Below are 22,867 nucleotides of genomic sequence, written 5' to 3'. Positions count from 1 at the left end.
ATTGTTTAATCCTTCAACCAAATAGATTACATTGTCCAAATAATACACTGTATGTAATCAAATTACATATGTGTTTAAACATTACACCAGAAAATAGCATATAATTCATTTTGTGCTGGATTTGACCCACTTTTTCACACTGAGTAATGCCATATTCTGCAAACACTCCCTTGAACACTATTTGTGGAGAAAGGATTTGAAAATCTGACCCAGAAATATTTATATGCAGGAAAATGGTATCCTGCCATTCTGTGAAAATAATCATTTCTGTTTTTAAAACAAACTCTGTAAGGTCTCCCATTGCACTACAGTATCTGGCTCAATAGTTTGGGACTAGAAATACATCACCATCTTTCGGTGCCTTTTTAAACTGGAGTTTTGAGACAGTTGATGAATTTAGAAAGAATTCAGACCTAAATAAACGTCAAGTGCTAAAGAAGACAGTGAGTCAGAGAGGGTGAAGAGGCCAGCTGGACAGCTCTTGGGCAAAAACATTTGCTGCTGTTAGACACTGCAAACATTTGGAATACAAAACAAGCAAACATGTTTTGCTTTACAATATTACTCAGTTCTTATTAGGGCATATTTGCCATTGACATCAATGGGAGTTTTGCCCAAGTAAAGAGAGAGCAGGACTGCCGGATAAGACCCTATGTTTGTGTAGAAGAACCATGGCTAAGGAAAGCGTTGCAGTTTCCAGTCTCCCCACCCAGAGAAATTAAGGGTATGTCTACACTGCAATTAGAAACCCAGGGCTGGCCTGTGCCAGCTGACTCAGGCTTGCGGAGCTTGGGCTACGGGGCTGTTAATTGCACTGTAGACATTCGACTTGGGCTGCAGCCCGCGCTCTGCACACCCGCCCGCACTCGCAGGGTCCTCGAGCCCCAGCTGGAGCCCGAATTCAAGCTCTTCACTGCAATTAAACAGCCCTTTAGTTGGAGTCCTACAAGCCCAAGTCAACTGGCACCGGCCAGAGGCGGGTTTTTAATTGCAGTGTAGACATACCCTGAGAGGCAGATTCCTCACCCTGTCTGAGCTCCGCTCAGGTGGCGGGGGAAGGGTAGTGCAGGGAGCTGGTTACAGCTTTTAGAGTCTGAGTCTGATCTCCTGTGTTACTCGGGCCATACGACATCCTTGACTTAGTGCCTGTTGGAACTACAGCATAGCTTTCACAAAAACATCCAATCTTGATTTAAAAGTTGCCAGTGATAGAGAATCCACCATAGCCCTTGGTAAATTGTTCCAGTGGGTAATTACCCTCACTGCTAAAAATGTGCACCTTATTTCAAGTCAGAATTTGTCTAGTTTCAGCTTCCAGCCATTGGATCGTGTTATAGATTTGTCTGCTAGATTGAAAAGCCCATTATCAAATATTTGTTCCCCATGGAGGTACTTATAGACTGTAATAAAGTCACCCCTTAACCTTCTCTTGGTTAAGCTAAATAAATTGAGCTTGTTGAGTCTGTTACTATAAGGTATGTTTTCTAATCCTTTAGTCATCTTTGTGGCTCTTCTCTGAACCCTCTCTAATTTATCAACAGCCTGCTTGAATTGTGGGCACCAGAAATGGACACAGTGTTCCAGCAGCAGTGGCACCAGTGCCAGATACAGAGGTAAAATAACCTCATTCCTCCTACTCAAGCAGCAGGGAAGCAGGCCCAAGTGACACTGCTGGAATAAAATCCCTTATACCAGGAGAGGATCAGGTATAGGGGAGCTCACATGCAGAAATTTGTCCAAATTTTGTACTCCTTCTTTATAAAGGAAGTGAAGAATTAAATTAAAAAAAAAAAAAAAGTGGTGTGAACACAGGAGTGAGAGACAAAAACTCCTGACTTATAACCCTGACAATGAGATTGATTCTTTCTATGGCAAGTCACTCAATTTTCTTGAGCTTCAATTTCCCCACCTGTAAAGTGGGAATTATAATGCCTACCTCCCAGGCTTAACTAATCCACATTTACAACATGTTGTTAGACTGTCAAAGGCAAGGCACTTTAAAATTGCAATGTACTATAATTATTATGATAATTATTAACTGTGCTTAAAAGAGATTATTATGCTGTCTCTCACATTTCTGGTGTTTGTGGAAGAGGTAGCAGTTGTTAGGGTCTGAGACATAGGCAGTTTAGTGCGTGAATCACACATCCAGGTCAGGGAATGGAGTTGAAGGAAGCACCAGAGTCAATTGCTGATCACCAGAGCCAGGGGTTGAGCCAGAGTCAGGAATCGAAGCTGAGAGTCAGAGCTGGGGTCAGATACCACATGCCAGACCCAAAGGTCAAGCCAGAGTTGGAGTCAGAAGTCCAAGCTGGGGGTCAGATCCAAAACTGGTAACCTATGGTCTGAAGTGAGGCATAAGGGCGGGAATGGGAGGCTAGGCAAGGATAAGTACGGAGCAGGAGCATGGTAGGAACTGGGAGCAAAGAGAGGGTGATGCAGGATCCAGAAGCGAGTCAAGAATGGAGCAGGAACTAAGGAACAGGGGTTGGTACAGCAGGCACGAGCCGGGTCTGGTGCTGGAGAAGGAGCAGGATCTGATGCTGCAGCAGTAGCAATCAGTTGCTCAGACAACTTTTCTTTCTTTTTCTTTTTTTAATGGGGAAGCAGATTTGGCTGAATAGTCAATAGCCCCCATCAGCTATAATTCCTAAATCCTTAGCAGTTTATATTTTCTCAGTCTACCCTGTGTCCTTCAGGGAATGCAACAACCACTTTCTAATACTACCCCATTCATCAAAGCCTTTACATACCCATAAAAGGTGATCAACTGTTTCTTCCACCTTACAGTGAGTGCACACATAGTCCATCTTTGTGTCTATTTATTTCAAAAGGTTTTTGTTTAAGCCACAATGGCCAGTTAGTATTCTAAAAAAAAAAAGCACTTCATTTTTCCTATCCAGGGCCTGAAATATATCTTTATCCTCAATTCAAAAAATATTTTCCCTCTTTTTTTTATTAATTTTCTTGACATTCCTTTTTTAATTTTTTCTGTACTAAGCTTTTGAATTCCCATTTACTCAAGGGTATTTCTGTGTCAATTCTTCCATTTCATACAGCATTTTTAGCTACTTTTTCAGTGATTTATTTCCCTGTTATCTTGATATGTGCCAGGATCCAAGTAATGCTACACATGTCCTCATTTTGTTATTAGAAATATAATTTCTAATGGACTATGTACAATATGTAAAGCTAGGCACGTGTAAGTCTTTGTAACAGCAGGACATAACTGTGGAATTGCTTTTACTACACTGCAATAACACTAAAACACAATTTAAGATCCCATCTTCTACTTCAGATTGGTCTTATTTTTATTTGCCATAATTAGGAAGACAAATAATAAGGTGATATCCATGTTATATTTTCAAATCTTTAGCTACTGTAACAACTTGATATAGATATTTATAATAGCTTGCTCCTGTATAGAAGACAATAGAGCTTTCATTCGTGTATGAATACAAGAGGCCTGATTTTGACCTTGTTTAAACCAGAATAACTCCACACATTTGGATAGTGTTGCACTTGCTTTACAGCAATGTAAGGACAGAATCAGGCTCAAAGTGTATTGCAGCTGTTTTTCCTACCTGTTTATTTGGCTTTTTAGGTGAGATTTCAGATTTGTTACTGAAGACTCAATGTGAGACTGCAAAAAATCAGAAGTAATTAGCCAAATGTTACTACTAATCCCCAAAGAGAAAACAAACCATTTGTTTTACCTTTAAAACAGATAAGGCTATGAAAAGGGGAAGCCTTGCACAATCAGTGAGAGAAACAATGTCCTATATCAATGGAACACAGACAGAAGAGTTGGAATTTTCATTATATTTATTTTCATATTTCTTAATAATATTTAACATATAGCAACTTACACTTTGAGGGGTCCCAAAGTACTTTATACATTCTAAAGCAATGACAAAATACTGACTGAGTTCACTATGTGTAGGATTGGGCTTTGTATAATCAAATCATAATATGCTTAACATAGAACCACCTCTGCAAGCTACAAAAATAAAAACTTGATGTGCCAAGTAGAGCCACCCACATGAACAAAAAATTATGTAGCTGAACTTTTCATAGCATCTGACATCACTGCTAGAAATTATACTACTGAAAGTCATAAGAACTATGATCATAGCCATTATGATAAATATAATGTACAACATCCTAGCCCCATTGACATCAATGGCATTTTCTCACTTCAATGGGGCCAGGTTTTCATTAATTATCAAGCAAAAATGGCTCAACTAAAGAATTGGTAGCAATAAAGTGGCCCTTTTATATCAGTTGGACTCTTCTGTTAGAGCAGAAGATGGTCATCCTCTCTTTAAGCCAGTTAGGCCAAAGTGAACACATAATACATGTGCTCAATGCTCTGCACTGACTTGTACGTACCGTTCATGGTGCTGGTTACCTATGTGATCCAAACTGTGAGCAGGGTTTGGTGGATGGGTGAGGTGATGCGGTCAAGGGATCACCACCCAGCCAACATTCTCACCGGTTGATGGGAAAGGAGTTAGAATATAGGCAAAGTTACTGGAAGGCCAGGGATGAGATATTTTACTCTTTATTCACATACATACTCTGGGTTTTCCCAAGTTTATGACTATGTTCCTTTTCCCATAATAAAGATTTTCTTGTTTGTACACAGTTTTGGAGTACTTGCCAGTGGGTAACCCAAGGAGGGAGTCTGGTTTTCCCAGATTTCTGGGTGGGAACTCAAGCCAGTTTCTCAAGTGGGGCCCTAGATGTATTGAACCCATCCCTTTTTGCTGCCATTAACTACCTGGCTGAAGGGCAATTGCATTAGAATAGGGGTAAAGTGTTATTTACTTTGGATAAGAGAACTGTGCTGAGTATTTATAACTATTGTGCTGATCCTCCAGTGAGCCTGCCCAAAGCCTCATTGATTGAATGCAAAACTCACTGCAGGATTGGGACCTACATTTGCTTTTAACATGTTCCAGTTACTAGCAAACCCTGGATACCAACAACTGAAGGAAATAACTATCTAAAGCATCAGACTTCAAAAATACTAACCCCCAGTCACTTCCACAGTAGTGACAAATTTAGCAAAATAAACATGATCTTGTATTTATCTGGTGAGATATGTGTTGTTTTTACATTAGGAATATATGATACGGAATGTGTAAATCTTTGCAAATAAGGACCCAGCACAGATAGACTATTCTAAATATACAGTGAATATCAGGGCTACTGTTGCTTAGATTTTTGTAAGTGCTGTGAACAGGGAATTGGAAGGCTCTCTAGGATGCCAACTAATCTTTGAGCACCTCCACACATAAGCTCTTCTTCCTTTTTCTGGATCAACATAATCCTGACATAAATCCTCCTAAGCTCTTTGCGGCAGGAACTGTCATTTTCTATATTTGCACCGTGCCTAGCACATATGGGGCCCTGATCTGGCTGGCATCTAGAGGCTACTGTTATCAAATTATTTACTATTATCATTTATAATAAAATCTAGCTTCTCATTTAAATTATGGGTCACTGTGGATTGTGGGTAGATTTACATGAGAGATGAACTTGGCCCTACATATCTACTGGATATGAAAATAGAGTATCAGATTTGGAAACTTCACCTTTCCATAAAATAGCTCTCAGGTTTACAAAGCACCAAAGCTGTACACGGCACTTTGTTAAAACAGGGAAGTCCCTGCCTGCCCCACGGGGTTTACAGACAAACCCAGAAAATACACAACCTGATTCAAACACAGGGAGACATAGAGGCAATGTGAGAAGGGGATTTGGATGGGCCAAGGCCTGCGGCTCTGGGAACAAAGTGTGTTTGAAGGAGTGATCTGAAGGAGAAGATGGAGGGAAAGTATTTGGAGAATGGAGGCTGTTCCAAATCCCTTGGAAGGAGAGAGCCTACTCAGAAGTATAAGGAACAAGTGAAAGTGTCTGAAGAAGCAAGAGTCCTCCAACCCTCACGCTGAGTGTTCGCTGGGCCCTTTCCTCACTGTGCTTATTGTGGCCTCTGCACTCCCCATCCTGCCCTGTGTCTGCCCACAGTCCTCACAGTCTGTGTCCTCATATTCTGTTCCCTGTGCGCTCTCCTCACGCCTATGCTTGGAGGCGGACGGGGTGGGGTGGGGTGGGGTAGGTGGCGTGTCTCCTTCCTGAAGTGCAACCCCTGATGCAGCCAGTGGAAGGGAAGAAGTGGGTTTCCTTATTCTCTGCAGGATTCAGAGTGAACAAGGACGTTCGTTGTCTTTATGCTGCCTTCAGCCATGGTATGCCACATCAGTAAGATGCTGCTGCAGATAAATCAACCCAGAAAGGATGAGCAGCTAGGAGTGGAACATACCTTGGGGAGGGATGGTGGGGCTGCTAGGGGAACCACACAAGGGAAGGAGGAGGGACGGAAGTAAGGGAAGAGATGTGGTATCTTTACAGGCAAGGAGGGGCTAAGGGATGAGAAATAACCCGGCGCGGGGACGGGGGTAGGCGAGGGAGGAGGGAAGAGGCAAGAAGAGAGACGTGCACTGCAGGGAGCGGTAACTACACAGGGAGGGGTGTGTCCGTAAGGGAGTGACTGGTGCTCCGGAAAGGGGTGAAGGTCCCTGGAGAGGGGTTTGTGCCCAGGTAGGCGGTGGGTTCCGGGGGGGGGGGCGGGTCCCTGGGGAGTGGCTGATGCGCTGGCACGGGGCTGTTGGCCGGGGCTGCTCGGCTACTCAAGGGCCGGGGCCGGCTAGGCGGGGCTGATAGCGCCGGGCCGGCACGAGAGGGGACAACGTGGCTGGCGGGGCGGGGCTCGGAGCCTCCCCCGGATTCCGCACCTGGGGGCTGGAGGAATTGCGGCGGCGGCAGGATGCTCGCGCCGTCGCTTCGATCCCCGGCTCCCCAGCAGCAGCGGCGCCGGTCAGAGCAGAGGCAGAGCAGAGGCAGCGCGCGCGGCTGCCCCCGATGGAGCCGGGCCCCGCTGGGCCCCCGGGCCGGGGACTGCGCCGCGGGCGGCGGCGGCTGCTGCTGCTGGCGGCCGGGCTGAGCTGCACCGTGCTGGCCCTGTACATCTGCCTGCAGGAGCTGCCCCCGCTGGACGCGGGGCCCGGCCGGAGTCGGACGCGGCCCCCGCCGGAGGTGACCGTGCTGCTGTGGTGGGAGCCCTTCGGCCACCGCCGCCATATGGCCGACTGCCAGCGGCGCTTCAACATCAGCGGCTGCCGGCCCAGCGCCGACCGCAGCCGCTACCAGGAAGCGCAGGCTGTGATCTTCCACCACCGGGACTTCGTCCTCCACGGCCTGGGCCAGCTGCCCGCCGGGCCCCCGCAGCGCCCCCCGGCCCAGCGGTGGGTGTGGATGAACTTCGAGTCCCCCTCGCACTCGCCCGGGCTCAGGGACCTGGCTGGCATCTTCAACTGGACCATGTCCTACCGGGTGGACTCGGACATCTTCGTGCCCTACGGGTACCTCCGTGCCAGGCGGGGATCCCCGCGCTTCAGCCTGCCCCGCAAGACCAAGCTGGTGGCCTGGGTCATCAGCAACTGGAACGAGGCGCATGCCAGGGTGCGCTACTACCACCAGCTGAGGAAGTACGTCCCCATCGACGTGTATGGGGCACAAGGACTGGCGTTAGAGGAAGGCAGCATGGTCAGGACCATCTCCCAGTACAAGTTCTACCTGGCCTTTGAAAACTCCCAGCACACCGACTACATCACCGAGAAGCTGTGGCGGAATGCCTTCAAATCCAGCGCTGTGCCCATCGTGCTGGGCCCTCCCAGGTCCAACTACGAGCTTTTTATCCCACCCGACTCCTTCATCCACATCGACGACTTCCCCAGTCCTAGGAAGTTAGCCATCTACCTGAAATTCCTTGACCAAAACAAACCCCTCTACAGGCGGTACTTCGCCTGGAGGGACAAATATGATGTTCATATGACTTCGTTCTGGGATGAGCAATATTGCAAGGTTTGTGAGGCTGTCAGGACAGCTGGGGATCAACTCAAGACCATACAAAATTTGGCCAGCTGGTTTGAAAGCTGATAGTGTTGGTTGGGGAGGTTTTCTTTGTTGGCTTTTCCTGAGGATGCAGTACAGTCAAACCAAGGCTTAAAAAGCACTGGTTTTCATGGGGTCACGCACCCGGCCAAAAAAAATAGAAGATTTCAGAAGTGTGTCTGAGCTGTCGCTTGAGAGGCAGGATTAAAAATGTGGGTGAACAGACCATCAGACCGCTATATGTTTGTTATGAACTTATGCAATTCCATCTTTGGGCTATGACAGACCCAGCACTTTCTCAAGAACTTGATTATCTGGTCATCCAGAGCTGAAACCCTAAATGCAGTACAGTGTTAGAATCATAGAATATTAGGGTTGGAAGAGACCTCAGGAAGTCATCTAGTCCAATCCCCTGCTCATAGCAGGACCAACACCAACTAAATCATCCCAGCCAGGGCTTTGTCAAGCCGAGCCTTAAAAACCTCTAAGGATGGAGATTCCACCATCTCCCTAGGTAACCCATTCCAGTGCTTCACCACCCTCCTAGTGAAATAGTGTTTTCTAATATCCAACCTAGACCTCCGCCACTGCAACTTGAGACCATTACTCCTTGTTCAGTCATCTGCTACCACTGAGAACAGCCTAGATCCATCCTCTTTGGAACCCCGCTTCAGGTAACTGAAGGCTGCTATCAACTCCAATTTCTGTCACTCGGCCAATTTTGTCAGCTGTGACAGTTTCCAGGATTGTGAGACTTCCTCATACAGTTCTGACTGTGTATTTTTATTCCCTTCTGGGAACATATTTCTGCTGCATAAAGGCAAATGTATTAACAGTGATCATTGGGAAGATGAAAACTCCTTTGCATACAAATTCTGAGCCTTGTGCCTTTAATGTAATAGTATAACAACGCACAGGCAGTTTTTGGCAGTGTTTTAAATAGCTATAATGAAAAATAAAAATGGAAAAATCCTTTACTAGGAATCCTAAAAGTCCCAGTGAGGAAGAAGTGTGTGGAAGGATGTGGGTGGGAGTAGACCAATAACCAGCTCTGAAGGGTAGCAAGTATTTCTTCCACTGCCTGGTGGGTAGCCCAATGTGCAGCAAAGCACGGGATGGACTGAGTCTAAGTAAAAACAACAAGGAGTCCAGTAGCACCTTAAAGACTAACATATTTATTTGGGCATAAGCTTTCATGGGTAAAAAACCCACTTCTTCAGATGCATGGAATGAAAATTACAGATACAGGCATAAATATATTTGCACATGAAGAGAAGGGAGTGGAGAACTCCCTTACAAGTGGAGAACTAGTGTTGACAAGGCCAATTCAGTCAGGATGGATGTGGTCCACTCCCAATAATTGATGAGGAGGTGTCAATACCAAGAGAGGGAAAATTGCTTGTGTAGTGAGTCAGCCACTCCCAGTCCCTATTCAAGCCCAAATTAATGGTGTTAAGTTTGCAAATGAATTGTTGCTCTGCAATTTCTCTTTGAAGTCTGTTTTTGAAGTTTTTTTGTTGAAGGATGGCTACTTTTAAATCTGTTATTGAATGTCCAGGGAGACTGAAGTGTTCTCCTACTGGCTTGTATGTTACTATTCCTGATGTCTGATTTGTGTCCATTTATTCTTTTACATAGACTTTCCGGTTTGGCCAATGTATATGGCAGCGGGACATTGCTGACACATGATGGCATATATCACATTAGTAGATGTGCAGGTGAATGAGCCCCTGATGGTGTGGCTGCTGTGGTTGAGTCCTATGATGGATACAAACTAACATGGCTACCCCTTTGATACTAAGTCTAAGTAAGTCTACTGAAACTAAGTGCATTCCTGCCCTGTATGAAAGTGAAGAAGAGACCTAGGGAAAGGAGAAGAAGAGCTCTTCCATCTTTGCTTTATTCAGGAATCAGAATGTGTTTAAAGGAGTCTGCATGTTTTTCTCCGCAACAGTACTGCTACACAGAAAAGGGCAGGGGAGGGTTCAGAACAATGCAAAATTTGTTACTTCAGCCAAAACATTTATGAAAAGGTTAATTTATTTCTATATTATTAGAAATTCTTATATAATGATTAATCTGGGCTTGCAACATGAATTTTAAAAAAGTCTATCAGGTGGTAGAATTCAAAATGCTGTTTTGTGGTACATTGTAAATATAATTCTCTTTCTTATAGAAAAACATTATGGAAAACTAGGTCAAAGCTATATTTTTAAAATGTTTGATACTAAGAAAGAATGCAAATAGAAGAGCACAGAGTTCTATTATTTATTGAGTTTATTTTTCTGATACCTTTATTCCATCTTTTTGTTTTGTTTTTATTTGTTTAGATAAAATGAGGTCCCTAGGCTAGAAACTTTCTTAGACAGTTCCTGTTAGTGCAGTGGGTCCCAACCCTTTCATGCAACTGTGCCAGTTTGCCAGACTAAGATTTTGCCATACCAGTCAGTGTTTTCTACCTCTTAGTTATTTGCCACCTCCAGTGTCTGCATGCTTTCTAACCCACAAAGGACCTTGGGCGGCTCCACTCTGGTATTTCAGGTGTCCAAGCTTTATTGCAGGTTAAAGTGCACACAGTTGAATGGGAAGCAGACAGTTGCTACACACTAGAGTGCAATACAGACAATTATGGGCCTCCTTCGGCAACCCATGGACCTCAGTAGGAGTACGATTGGGTCAAAAGGAAGGGACGGGGAGAGAAGAGGACCAGTTGGAAAGAATGAGGTACTAGTATATGTAAGTTTACCAGCATCGTGGACCAGTGTTTAGAAGAGGTTTTGACTTGACTGAACTATTACATGGCCGGTTGCTAGTTTTGAGATTCATTTGCTGTCAGCAGACTATAATTTACTTTAAATCAGTGATTCCCCATGGCTAGGTAGTGGTCAAGTGACACTTCTGTACATTGTAGAAAAAACTTATAATAATAATAAAACTGTGGTGCATGAGCCACTTGCTGGTGGTCAGGTCACACTGCTGGTTCCCATCTGTATTTCTGGTTGTTAAAGTTTCAGTAAAATGCAGCTAAAAGCACTACATATTCTTTTCTGATCTTACTCTTTGATATTGGCAATTGCCACAGTTTATGCAGTGATATTATATGATTCTGAATGGGAATGAAGTTGGTCTGCACAATTGGGAGTGGGATGGGAGGGTTTGTGAGACTCATTAAAATGTGGTCCACATCATGGAAAAAGTTAGAGAACCACAGTTTAGAGTGATAATCTAAAGTTCTGATTTATCATTTATTGCATAAATCGTAGGGCTGTGGATTAATCACAGTTAACCCATGCGATTAACTCAAAAAAATTAATCAATTAAAAAATTAATCACGATGAATCGCAGTTTTCATTTCATTGTTAAACAATAGAATACCAATTGATATTTATTATATATTTTGGAGGCTTTTCTACATTTTCAAATAGTATTCTGTGTTGTAATTGAAATCAAAGTGTGTATATTTTTGATTACAAATATTTGCACTGTAAAAATGATAAAAGAAATAGTATTTTTCAACTCATCTCATACAAGTATTGTAGTGCAATCTCTTTGTTGTGACAGTGCAATTTACAAATGTAGATTTTTTTTGTTACGTAACTGTTTTGTTTTTGAGTGCAATGTAAAACTTCAGAGCCTACAAGTCCATTCAGTCCTACTTCAAGTTTGTTTACAATTATGTGAGATAATGCTGCCCTCCTCTTATTTACAATGTCACCAGAAAGTGAGAACAGGCATTTGCATGGCACTTTTATAGCAGGCATTGCAAAGTATTTATGTGCTGATACACTAAACATTTGTAGGCCCCTTCATGCTTCATCCACCATTCCAGAGGACATGCTTCCATGCTGATGACGCTCGTTAAAAAAATGTGTTAATTAAATTTGTGACTGAACTCCTTGAGGGAGAATTGTATGTCCCCTGTTCTGTTTTACCCGCATTCTGCTATATATTTCATGTTATAGCAGTCTCGGATGATGATTCAACACATGTTGTTCATTTTAAGAACACTTCCACTGCAGATTTGACAAAGTGTAAAGAAGGTACCAATGTGGGATTTCTAAAGATACCTACAGCACTCGACCCAAGGTTTAAGAATCTGAAGTGCCTTCCAAAATCTGAGAGGGACATGGTGTGAAGCTTGCTTTCAGAAGTCTTAAAAGAGCAACACTCTGATGCGGAAACTACATAAGCAGAATTACCAAAAAAGAAAACCAACCTTCTGCTGGTGGTATCTGACTCAGATAATGAAAATGAATATGCGTTGGTCTGCACTGCTTTGGATTGTTATCGAGTAGAACCCGTCGTCAGCATGGATGCATGTCCCCTGGAAAGGTGGTTGAAGTATGAAGGGACTTATGAATTCTCTAGCGCATCTGGCACGTAAATATCTTGCAACACTGGCTACAACAGTGCTATGAGAACACCTATTCTCCCTGTCAAGTGACGTGAACAGGAAGCGGGCAGCATTATCTTCTGCAAAAGTAAACAAACTTGTTTGAATGATTCGCTGAACAAGAAGTAGGACTGAGTGGATTTGCAGGCTCTAAAATTTTACACTGTTTTGTTTTTGAATGCAGTTTTTTTGTACATAATTCTACATTTGTAAGTTCAACTTTTATGATAGAAATTGCACTTGCAGGATATGGCTTGATGGGCTTCTTTGAGCATCCAAATACAAACCTGTATGCCCATGACTGAAACATTCTGTTTTTAATCACAACATGTTGAATTCTATTTATTAAAAAAATAAATGTAGATGATCATATTGTGGAATATATTTTGCAACATTGCCAGCCTTGCCAAGTTTTTTCTAGTGTGAAAGATTAAAATTGTTGGTCGTGAAACAAGCCCAATAGGATCAGCTCAGAAACGTTAAAAGTGTTGTTCTAAAAGCAAAATTAAATATTTAAAAGTAGACACATCGAATTCAGAACAAACTGAAGCAAATGGATTGGAATTGCGAGAGAACAAGAATATGAATCTTACATATTTAAACAACCAGAACTATGTGGGAATTACTGAATCCATATTACTCCTGGGGGAATTCTGCACTACTGTGCGTGCACATAATTTATGAGCCGTGCATATTTTAATTTTTTTGCGCAGAACAAAGCTTCTGCTGAAATGTTCCTGCAGTTCTGCCTTTTGCCCACCAGATGGCACTGTGGTGATAGAACACAGCAGCCGCTCCCAGCTGGCTAGAGAAGGGAAAGAGCTTGCCTTCTTCACAGCACCTGTCAGGCCAGGCCAGGTCAGGAGACGGGGGCTATGGGGAGACAGACAGTGTGGGGTACTGAGGGGGTCAGACAGGGACTCATAAGGGCTAGTGGGGAAGAACAGACTGGGGCAGGGGTTGAATGGGAGTGGAGGCACAGGGCCAGAGGGGGGGGAAGGAGGTGCAGGGCCACATGGTGATGGGGGAGGGAGTGCAGAGCTATATAGGGATGGGACTGGCTGGGTGAGGGCACAGAGGCACATGGGGACAGGAATGGCGGTGTCTGAGTGGGGGTGTTAGACCCACAGCAGGAGGCTCCCTACGAGACAGGGGAGCAGGCGGATACCGGACACTGTTGGTATAAGTGATGTTCCCCTGGTGTTATCCAGACCGGTGATCTGCTAGTAACTCCAATCCTTGACTCTGGGAGCCAGCCTTACCCTGCTCTGCAGTGAGAACCCCCACTCATGGGCTGTTCACGCACAGCCTCTGGCATGTAAGCTGCTCCTTGGACTCTGCAACCGATGACAATAGCCAGTATCTCCAGTCCCAGACACAACCCTTGGAACCTCCGTCTCGCAGTGTCCAGTTATCCTGCTGGACGCTGCAAGCTTATATGAGTTCATCAGTTTAACAAAAAAATCGATGTGCACCAAACTTGTTATCCCAAGGGGAGTTTCTGTCATGCTTCAAACCAAACGCACTGCTTCAGGTAGAATAAACAAACAAATTTATTAACTGCAAAGATAATTTTTAAGTGATTATAAGTCAAAGCATAAGTAGTCAGATTTGGTCAAATGAAATAAAAGCAAAACACATTCTAAGCTGATTTTAAGACTTTCAATGCCCATACAAACTTAGGTGCTTCTTACCACAGGCTGGCTGGTTGCCTTTCAGCAAGGCTCTCCCCTTTGATCAGCGCTTCAGTCGCTTGGTGGTGATGTCTGTAGAGGGAGGTGGAAAAGAGAGGAAGAGCATGGCAAATGTCTCTCCCTTTTATCATGTTCTTTCTTCCCTCTTGGCTTTGCCCCCACCTTTCAGAGTCAGGTGAGCATTACCTCATCGTAGTCCCAAATTGACCAAAGGAAGTGGGGTGACTCTACTTGAGAGTCCAACAGATCCTTTTTTGCTGCCTAGGCCAGTGTCCTTTGTTCCTGTGAGCCTGGGCTGGGTTTGTCCCATACGTGCCCTGATGAGGTGTGAACTGCCCCTCTGCTCTTGGAGAGTTTTGCCTGAGCCTGTTTAAGCCACGAGGACACATTTTCCAGCTTCATAACTATATACATGAAATTACAACCTATATCAGTACTATAACAACAATTACTATAACATCACTATAACAACAATGCCCAGTGCATCATGAGCTTTCTGAAGACACCTGGCATGACAAACTTTGCATTGGATACCACACAATCATTTTATAAGGATGAACATGGGGGTGGTGGGGTGTTCCCCCGAGGTACAGACCATCACAGCTCCCCTTTAGTTTATTGCAATAGGATTATTCATTGACTATCGTGAAGGCAGTTTGGGTTATAGTTCGCTTGGCATCCAGCCATTAAGGCCATGAGGCAGCGTGCCTCAGTTTCCCCTTTCACACACAGCAAACCAGGCGATAAGCTTTAAACCTGTTTACAGGTATTAATTGAAAAGTAGCATTGTCATAAGGCTTAACAGCCGTGTCAAAATTCTTATCCCCAAAACTTAACATTAATACCAAAATTTTTATCACAGATGTTCGTTTACAAGTATATTTAGGATACCATGCCCTCTGTTCAGATAGTGTAGTTTGAGTTTAGTTTGTTTATAACCCATGGTGTCCTTTGACTCTCCCATGTAATCAGTCACTGGCTTTTCTTTCCCTCCAGTGTTCCCCTCTGTGTGGGCTCTTAATTTAATCATGTTTCTGGAATTTTGGTGCCTCGGGCTCTGGTAAGATAGGTGTTCAGGGGGATCCTGCACATTGGCTGGCCCTTTGGGGAGCGGTCTCCCAATCCCTGGACTGTACATATACAGAAAATCCAGCCCCCTTTTTGGAGTTACCCAGTGTTTCCCCTTCCCAGCACTGAGTCCTTTCTTGCCCCCTATTCTTAGAGGACTATGATCTGTGCTCTGTGAGTTAAGTGTGTTTACCCTTTGATCAGATGCACCTTTTCCCAGCAGCTCTCCCATAACTGCTTTCTCAAAACTGGGTCACAGGCTGAGTGTCTGGATGCACAGATGCTGACCCAGCCATCCGCCTAGTGTCCTGGGCATTCTGTCCCAAGTGACTAGTGAGGAGACATTCCTATACCTCCACTATTCCTTCCCCAGTTTCCTCCTCTGGGCCCCCTCCTAAGACACATTTCTCTGTGCTCCCTAGGAAGGGTCCTCGCTCTCATTCAGCAGCAAAACTCTGCTGGCTAACAACTGGGACAGTTTTCTTAATCACTGACAACACCTCTCCTGCCCCTGTGCCTGAGGGCATGTTGCCTTCTGCTGGAAAGGAGCTAGTCTCAGGCCTTGGCTACACTTGAGAGTTACAGCGCAATAAAGCCACCCACAGCGCTATACCTCACTCCCCGTCCACTGTGGCAAGGCACGTACAGCGCTGTGTCTCCGTGGCTACAGCACTGCAGGTACTCCCTCCCCGAGAGGATTAACAGCTACTGTGGAGTGGCTGAGACGCTGCTGCTCCAGTGTAAACGGGGAGTAACCTTATTATGCAGTGATTGACCTCCGGAAACTCCTCAGAATCCTTTTAGCTGAAGCTTCCTCTCTTTGTTTTGTTGTGAATTTCGGATGCTCGGATTCGGGAGCTGCTTATCAAAAAAACAAACACAGCTACTGTTTGCTTTGAATGAGTAGAGGCAGGCAGGGGGTCTCCCTTTGGGATGCCCACAGCTAATGTTTGCTTGAAGAGAGAGGCGGCGGGGGGAGAGGGGGTTGGGGTCCGTTTCGGCGAGCGGCTGCTTATCTCGTCTATGAGAAAAAAACAAACAGCTGCTGTTTGCTTTCAGTGAGTGAGAGAGGGGTGGGGGAAGGAGGGGGGTTGGAACTTACAAGGCCACGTGCTGACACACTCTCAGCATTCCAAAAACCCACTCTCTCTCCCCCCATGCGCCCTGTCACACTCCACCCCCCACACACTCCTTTTGAAAAGCACATTGCAGCCACTTGAATGCTGGGATAGCTGCCCATAAGGCACCGCTCCCAATGCCGCTGCAAATGTGGCCACAACAGTGTGCTGGCAGCTGGCAGTGTGGACAGACTGCAACACTTTCCCTACTCAGCTGTACAAAGACAGGTTTAACTCACAGCGCTGTAGAGCTGCAAGTGTAGCCATACCCTCAGCCCCTCCCATACTTGGAAGCACACTGCTTCCCTGTGTTACAGAGTCACAGGAATCGTCACCCACCTCAGTGGTTTCTGAGATCCCCTGCCCCTTCTCTGGACTGTTCTCTGGGACACATTTCTCTACGCTCCCTAGAGCCGGTTTTGCCTCTGGTTCAGCTGCAACCTGCTGGCAACTAACAATCTGGACAATTCTCTCCCTGGTAGGCATTACACCTCCATCCCTTCCTTATGTGGTGTTGCCTCCAGCTGCAGTGCAGGAGTTGGTCTGAACCACCCTCCCACCTGGAAGCATGTGGCTTCCCCCTGCTGCAGAAGAATCAAGGAGACCCTCAGCAGTTCATGAGACCTCACCCTTTCCCTCAGGAGTCCCAGCATAAAACTCCCTCCTGCTGCAGGCAAATACTTTAATCTGAGCTACATGGAAAAAATCATTACCAAGAAGCAGGTCAACTAGGAGGTGTTCTATTACCCCCACAGTCAAAACACTTTCCAAACCTTCCCACACCACATGATTTTAGCTAGTGGTACGAGGAATCTGCTTTTGCCCACCACCACAATCTCTGCCATTTGGCCAGGTAACATACTGGCCTTTGGGACCACACTCAACTTAACCAGAGAGATCTGGGTCTCTGTATCCCTCTGCCCCAAGTATTCCCTACCATTAATTTCGACAGCCTTAACATGCTCCATGTCTGGTTCTGCAGAGGCTAATCTCACAAAACCGACATAATAGGTTTCAATTGCTTGGGGGGGTTTCTGTGTTGAGGACAGCGGAACTAACATGTGCTATTGGTTGCCTGCTTCCTTCTAGCACAGGGCATTTATTCCCCAGGTGATCAGTGGAATTACACTGATTGCACCTTTTGGGCTTGTGACGGGTTGGATCACAGAAACCCCCTTGGGAGCTGCCACCTAATGTGCAAAAGACTACCCCTGCTTCTGTTTTCCCTGCCAGCTCAGGACTCCAGCACCCTGTCTTGCTGAGCCAGACACTCCTGTCTGGCTCCAGACACAGATCCAGGGTCTGAATCACTTGTCCCAAAGCTGCAGGTTTACCTGAAAACAGCTCACAGAAGTGTGCTTGTCTTTAGCACTCAGATGCCCAACTCCCAATGGGGTCTAAACCCAGATAAATCCGTTTTACCCTGCATAAAGGTTATGCAGGGCAAACTCATAAATTGTTCGCCCTCTATAACACTGATAAAGAGATATGCACATTTGTTTGCTCCCTCAGGTATTAATACATACGCCGAGTGAATTACTAAATAAAAAGTGATTTTATTAAATATAGACAGTAGGATTTAAGTAGTCCCAAGTAGTAACAGACAGAACAAAGTAAGTCACCAAGCAAAATAAAATAAAATGCGCAAATCTATGCCTAATCAAACTGAATACAGATAATCTCACCCTCAGAGATGCTTCAGTAAGTTTTTTCTCAGACTGGACACCTTCCAGGCCTGGGCACAATTCTTTCCCCTGGTACAACTCTTGTTCCAGCTCAGGTGATAGCTAGGGGATTCTTCATGATGGCTCCTCTCTCCCCTTGTTCTCTTCCACCCCTTTATATATCTTTTGCATAAGGCAGGAACCCTTTGTCCCTGTGGGTTTCCACCCCCCCTCACTGGAAAAGCACGAGGTTAAAGATGGATTCCAGTTCAGGTGACATGATCACATGTCACTGCAAGACTTCATTACCCACTTGCCAGCAAACACATATACAGGAAGACTCACAGGTAAATACAGTCATCTGCAGACAATGGGAGTCATCAAGATTCCAAACCATCCTTAATGGCCCACACTTTACATAATTACAATAGGCCCTCAGAGTTATATTTCATATTTCTAGTTTTAAATACAAGAGTGGTACATTTATACAAATAGCATGATCACACTCAGTAGATTATAAACTTTGTAATGATACCTTACAAGAGACCTTTTGCATGAAGCATATTCCAGTTACATTATATTCACTTATCATATTTTTATAAAACCATATAAACTGCACAACGTCACAGGGCTCTTCTGCTTTTACAGGAGATTTGGGATGAGGGTTAGCAGTAGAGGGATTTTTTGGGTAAGAGAATGTTTAGGCTCCCAACCCCCTTCTCTGTTCCCAGGGGCAAAATGGGATCCTCCCTTCCCACCAGTTTTAAACCCCTCTTTCTGTGGCCTGCCCTCAGTAGACGCCTGAGTCTGTTCGAAGGCATCAGCTAAAAAAGCCATCTCATCCACAGTCTTTACATCTTTGTCCCATAGACACTGCTTTACATCAGCCTTACATATGCTTAGTAAATACTTGTGAGCGACAAGATCAAGCATTCCTTCAAAACTTGCTACCTCTTTACCCCTCACCCATTTTCTCAACAAATCTTTCATTTTCTTTACATATTCCCCATTACTCAAACCAATATCCCTCTTAAGATTCCTAAATTTAACTCTATATGGTTCAGGGGTAATCTGAAATCTTCGCAATACAATATCTTTAAATTTACAGTAGTTTAAAGCAGGAGTCTCAAACACACAGCCTGCGGGGCTATTTCCTGTGGCCCGCCAAGCGTCCCGTGCCTCCAGGGGTGGGCAAACTACAGCCTCAGGATTGCCCCCCTCGAACTCCACGCCGCTCCCTGAAGTGGCTGGCATCACGTCCCTGCAGCCGGGCGGGGGAGAAGCAGAGGGCTCTGTCCTTGTGTTGCCCTGGCTTCCAGGCAGGCACTGCTCCCTCCCACCCCCCCCCTGCAGCTCCCATTGGCCGGGAATGGGGAACTGTGGCCAATGGGAGCTTCGGGGGAGGTACCTGGAGGCACGGCAAGCAAGGTGCAGAGCCCTGTGTTCCCCCTCCCCCAGGGGCCGCAGGGACATGTTTCCAGCTACTTCCCAGAGTGGAGCGGAGCGGGGCCGGGGCCGGCAGTCTGCTCTGGCTCTGGTGTGCGCCGCTGCCACCTCGGAGCCTGAAGCCCTCCTGCACCCCACCCCCCAACTCCCTGCCCTGAGCCCCCTGCCTGCACCTCAACCCCCTGCCCTGAGTCCCCTGCTGCACCCCACACCCCAACCCCATGCCCTGAGCCCCCTGCTGCATCCCACACCCCTTCTGCACCCCAATCCCCTGCCCTGAGTCTCCTGCCTGCACCCCAACCCCCTGCTGCACCCCAACTCCCTACTGCATTCCACACCCCTTCTGCACCCCAATGCCTTGCCCTGAGCCCCCTGCCTGCACCCAACCCCCTGCTGCACCCCAACTCCCTGCCCTGAGCTCCCTGCCTGCACCCAACCCCCTGCTGCACCTCAACTCCCTGCCCTGAGCCCCCACCACACCCCTCAGGCACCCTCTGGGGGCAGGGAGGGGGTGGAGTTGGGTTGGAGACTTCAGGGAAGGGGTTGGAATGGGGGCAAGGAAGGGGTGGGAAGAGGCAGAGCCTCATGGAAGGGGTGGAGTGGGGGCAGGGCCGGGGGCAGCGAGGTAGTGTGTGTCAGTGATGCGGCCCTCCGGCCAATGAACTAGCCCTCATGTGGCCCTCGTGGTCATTTGAGTTTGAGACCCCTGGTCTAAAGCATCTTCACTAGGCATTCCACTGAATACATTTCGAGCTTTAACAGTTAATTTCGCAATCAGGGTAGGAACTCTCTTATCATCAGGGATTTCATATATTACACAAAGCCTTTCGAAGGTAGTCAGATATTCAGCAATATCATCATCCTCACTGTATGCAGGACATAAGTGTTCCCATTTGTGGATTTTTGGAGTGATGGGAATTGCTGGGGTCAGTGGGTTCTGGTTCTGCTTCTCTAACAGATTCAGTTGGTGTTTTCACTCTCTTTTTCTTCTCTCTCTCTCTCTTTTTCTTCCATGGCCCTTCTGTGTGCAGCCTCCTCCTGGGCTGCCTCTGCCTCCATAGCCCTTCTGTATGCTGCCTCCCTCTCTGTAGTTTCCCTGTCCGCAGCTGCTTCTTTGAGCCTCATTTCTGCCTGACACATTTGAAACTCGTGGTCCTTTGCCTTTTCTGCCTCTTCCAGTCTGGCCAGCTCTAGTTTTGTAGCTGCCTCACTGGTAATAATTTTTCTGCTTCTCTGTTCCTACTTCCCTTTCCTGAAATAAACAAACAGAAAATAACAAAACTGTGACCTCCTCCTGACTGTTCTTAGCCACTGCACTTAAGACTCACTTAAAATCACAAATATCAGTGCTTAAAGTGTGAACTTCAATTGGAGTAACAAGCTGCACATATACACTGCTTGCAGCGCCACTGTGACGTTCCCCTGGTGTTATCTGGACCGATGATCTGCTAGGTCACTCCAATCCTTGACTCTGGGAACCAGCCTTATTCTGCTCTGCTGTGAGAACCCCCACTCCTGGGCTGTTCACGCATGGTCTCTGGCATGTAAGCTGCTTCTTGGACTCTGCAACCGAATGAAACTAGCCAATATCTCCGGTCCCAGACACAACCGTTGGAACCTCCGTCTTGCAGTGTCCAGTTATGCCCACTGGATGCTGCAAGCTTATATGAGTTCATCAATTTAACAAATAAATTGATATGCACCAGGCTTGTTATCCCAAGGGGAGTTTCTGTCATGCTTCGAACCAAACGCACTTTTCAGGTAGAATAAACAACTTTATTAACTGCAAAGCTAAATTTTAAGTGATTATAAGTCAAAGCATAACAAGTCGGATTTGGGCAAATGAAATAAAAGCAAAATGCATTCAAAGCTGATCTTAACACTTTCAGTGCCCTTACAAACTTAGATGCTTCTCACCACAGGCTGGCTGGTTGCCCTTCAGTCAGGCTACCCCCTGTGATCAGTGCTTCAGTTGCTTGGTGGTGATGGCTGTAGATGGAGGTGGAAGAGAGAGGAAGAGCATGGCAAACGTCTCTCCCTTTTATCATGTTCTTTCTTGCCTCTTGGCTTTGCCCACCCCTTCCGAGTCAGGTGAGCATTACCTCATCATAGTCCCAAACTGACCAAAGGAAGGGGGGTGAGTCACTCAAGAGACCAGCAGATCCTCTGTTGCTGCCTAGGCCAGTGTCCTTTGTTCCTGTGAGGCTGGGCTGGGTTTGTCCCATACATGCCCCGATGAGGTGTGAACTGCCCCTTTGCTCCTGGAGAGTTTTGCCTGGGCTTGTTTTAAGCCATGAGGACACATTTTCTTCCTCATAACTGTTACCTAGCAGCTCTGTGTTCTTGGGGAGCCAGGGCACAGTACCAGCCTGTCCAAGCCCCACCGCCTAGGGCTGAAGCTGAAGCCTGAGGGCTTCAGCCCTGGGTGGCGGGACTCAGGCTTTGGCTTCAGCCCTGGGCGGTGGAACTCAGGTTATAGTCTCCACCCCACTGCCCTGGTCTGAAGCCCTCAAGCTTCGACTTTGGCCCACCTGCCTGGCGTGACGAGGCTCAGGTTTCAGTGCCCCTTCCTGGGGTCGTGTAGTAATTTTGGTTGTGAGAAGGGGATCACAGTGCAATGAATTTTGAGAAACCCTGTTGTACTTTAAATGAATTATTATTCAGAGTTCTGTATTAATATGCCTAGTAAGGAATCTATTTCTCAAAAAACATTTCCTGAATCCTTTTTGTTGTATATATTGTTACAGACATACTCGCTAACAGGTATTTTGAAATAAATGACCAAAAATAATTGAAACTGGTGTGACTATATTGTGTTATTTTGACAAATAAAATATGCAGATTTTTGCAGAATTTTAAAATATTGTGAACAGAATTTTTATTTTTTTGTTGCAGAATTCCCCCCAGGAGTACCATATGCTGTACTTGATTAAGGCCTGATTCAGGAAAGCATTTAAGCATGTACCTAAAGTTATGCATGTGCTCAAGTGCTTTCCTGAATAGGGATGCTCTCCTGAATTGGGACCACAACTCTGAAACTCTTTTTTATCTTCCATATAATCTCTTGACCCTCCTGACTTTCTTGCACTATTATCTACCACTGTCATACATTAAAGTGTACCATTTTACTACCCCTTCTGTAATGTTACTGGTGATATAATCTTATAGGTGTGTATAGTGCTTTACAGACAAAAAAACACAATTTTCAAACTTGTCTGCCTAAGGGTGCTGAGCAGAACTGGTGCTCAGCACCTTTGAAAATCATGTCAGTCCTCTAAGGTATCTAAATATGGATCCAGGGGCCAAATTCTCAATTAATGGAGTTATATCAGCAGATCATCTTTCTGTAGGAACCTACATTTAGGCCATATTAGTCCTCATGCCATTACAATCTCTGTCCTCCATGTAGCCTTTGTACTGGTGCATGTGTCAGACCTCTATTTTCAGCTACAGCACCTGTAATTTTCAATGGGTGTCAGGCTACCCGAATCTGTGGAAGTTCACGACAGAAGTTTGGCGTTTATA

General features: G+C 45.7%; 1 protein-coding gene across 1 annotated transcript; it reads left to right on the top strand.

The window, feature by feature from the left end:
* Nucleotides 1-6,785: 6,785 nt before the first annotated feature.
* On the top strand, nt 6,786-12,782 carry FUT4 (fucosyltransferase 4). Its single transcript, XM_054015628.1, has 2 exons — nt 6,786-8,633; nt 9,598-12,782. The coding sequence occupies exon 1, from the start codon at nt 6,928-6,930 to the stop codon at nt 8,002-8,004; it is 1,077 nt and encodes a 358-aa protein (XP_053871603.1). The 5' UTR covers nt 6,786-6,927; the 3' UTR covers nt 8,005-8,633; nt 9,598-12,782.
* Nucleotides 12,783-22,867: the final 10,085 nt, after the last annotated feature.

The sequence above is a fragment of the Malaclemys terrapin genome, chromosome 1 (assembly GCF_027887155.1).
Source record: "Malaclemys terrapin pileata isolate rMalTer1 chromosome 1, rMalTer1.hap1, whole genome shotgun sequence".
Classification (NCBI taxonomy): Eukaryota; Metazoa; Chordata; order Testudines; family Emydidae; genus Malaclemys; species Malaclemys terrapin.
Note: the sequence above shows the minus strand (reverse complement) of the source record. Positions and strands in the feature narration are given on the sequence as shown.